Source organism: Camelina sativa, unplaced genomic scaffold (genome assembly GCF_000633955.1).
Source record: "Camelina sativa cultivar DH55 unplaced genomic scaffold, Cs unpScaffold02308, whole genome shotgun sequence".
Taxonomy (NCBI): Eukaryota; Viridiplantae; Streptophyta; class Magnoliopsida; order Brassicales; family Brassicaceae; genus Camelina; species Camelina sativa.
Window position 1 is genome coordinate 1 of NW_010923421.1, and position 1,437 is coordinate 1,437.

The following is a 1,437-nucleotide window of genomic DNA, read 5'->3' on the forward strand; positions in this document are numbered from 1 at the left end:
CGAGACAATGAGGCAGCTATGACACGCCACTTTTTACATGCGCTACGCCAGATATTCAGTGTGGGCTCATGTCTGTCACTTACCAACGAGTTGACAAGTTGGCGGAGAGGGCTGTAAATGTGGAGGAGCACATAGAAATGGAGAAGGAAGCCATGCGAAAAGACCAAGAGAAGGGCAAGGCGAAGATGATGCCAAGTGGTAGTGCAACCCGAAAGAGGAGTCGATCAGACCAAGAAGAGAGTAGTTCAAAACTGGGGAGAAGAGGAGTTGAGTGTTTCTCATGTGGAGAGTCGGGCCATTATTTTCGAGAGTGCTCGAAGGCAGGAGAGAGTGATCGCCAAGTGCCATCTCACATAATATGTTACAATTGTGGCAAGAGTGGCCATTACATGGCAGCTTGTCCGATGATCAATGCCATAGAAGCGGAACCAGAAGAAGAAATCCCCCACTGACCAGTCCCGAGGAGGAGGGACTTGTGAAGCGGCAAGTGAGAAGGGATCGCGTGTATCCTTCCCCTTAGGTAGTTAACCCTTAACCTTCACGACTGTGTGGTCGCCGGGAAGGTAAGTATGGGTGCTAACTCCCTTTTTGTGTGTTTGTGTGTTTGCGTGCTTGTGTGCTTGCCCATTGGTGTGTTTGTGTATTTGTGTGCTTGTGTGCTGGCGCAGTTGTGTGTTTGCGCAGTTGTGTGTTTGTTGCCTAGGATTGTTTTAGCATTTTGTGGTGCTAGTCCAAGTCCTAGTTGTTGTGTGCAGGAAGCCTTTTAGCTAAGTGTTGTAGAGAACCCTTAGCGATAGGCCGTGTAGGGAAACCTTAGTGTTCTAGGTTAAACCCTTTTTCCTGTCCTGTTAGTGGAAGTGTTGAGTTGGGTGGAGCAAGTTGGAGTGGTGGCTAAAAGCAAGTTCGTGTTCGAGAGAGTTGGTCAAGATCAAGCGCACGAAGGAGAAGAAGAGAATTGAAGCAAGACGCATTAGAAGGAGGACCAGAGGAGTTCATGGGAATTCGGAGACGANAGACGAATTCCTATAAGGGGGGGAGAATGTAGTGACCCTCACCCAGGGGTAAATTTTTAACGTGATTTCAAGTCCAAAAGGTTAAGAGAGGAAGCCAGCAAGGAGAAAAGAAAGTTTGCTGAAGAAAAGTCCGAGAAATTTTGGACGGATAGAAAAATGGCCAGTTGTCCGAGACGTACCATCCGAGTCGTCCGAAACGTACGGAGGACCGAGAGTTGTCCGACGCGTACCGCAAAGTACCGGGAATTGTCGAGTATTCGAGAAAGTTGCCGATAGATGCCGAGTGTTGCCGAGCGGAGTGTCCAAACGATCGAGAGAGCTATCGACGATGGTCGAGAGTCGTCGACAGCGACCGAGAATTGTGGTCGAGCGGTACCGAGAAAATCCGAGAGTGGCCGGAGGATACGTCGGAGGTGTCGGATGA

The 1,437-nt window shown here is 49.4% G+C and overlaps 1 protein-coding gene across 1 annotated transcript; it reads left to right on the plus strand.

Annotated features, from left to right (window-relative positions):
* The first annotated feature begins 68 nt into the window (after positions 1–68).
* Positions 69–452, plus strand: LOC104774300 (cellular nucleic acid-binding protein-like). Its single transcript, XM_010498935.1, has one exon. It carries the CDS (start codon positions 69–71, stop codon positions 450–452), a length of 384 nt encoding a protein of 127 aa, XP_010497237.1.
* Positions 453–1,437: the final 985 nt, after the last annotated feature.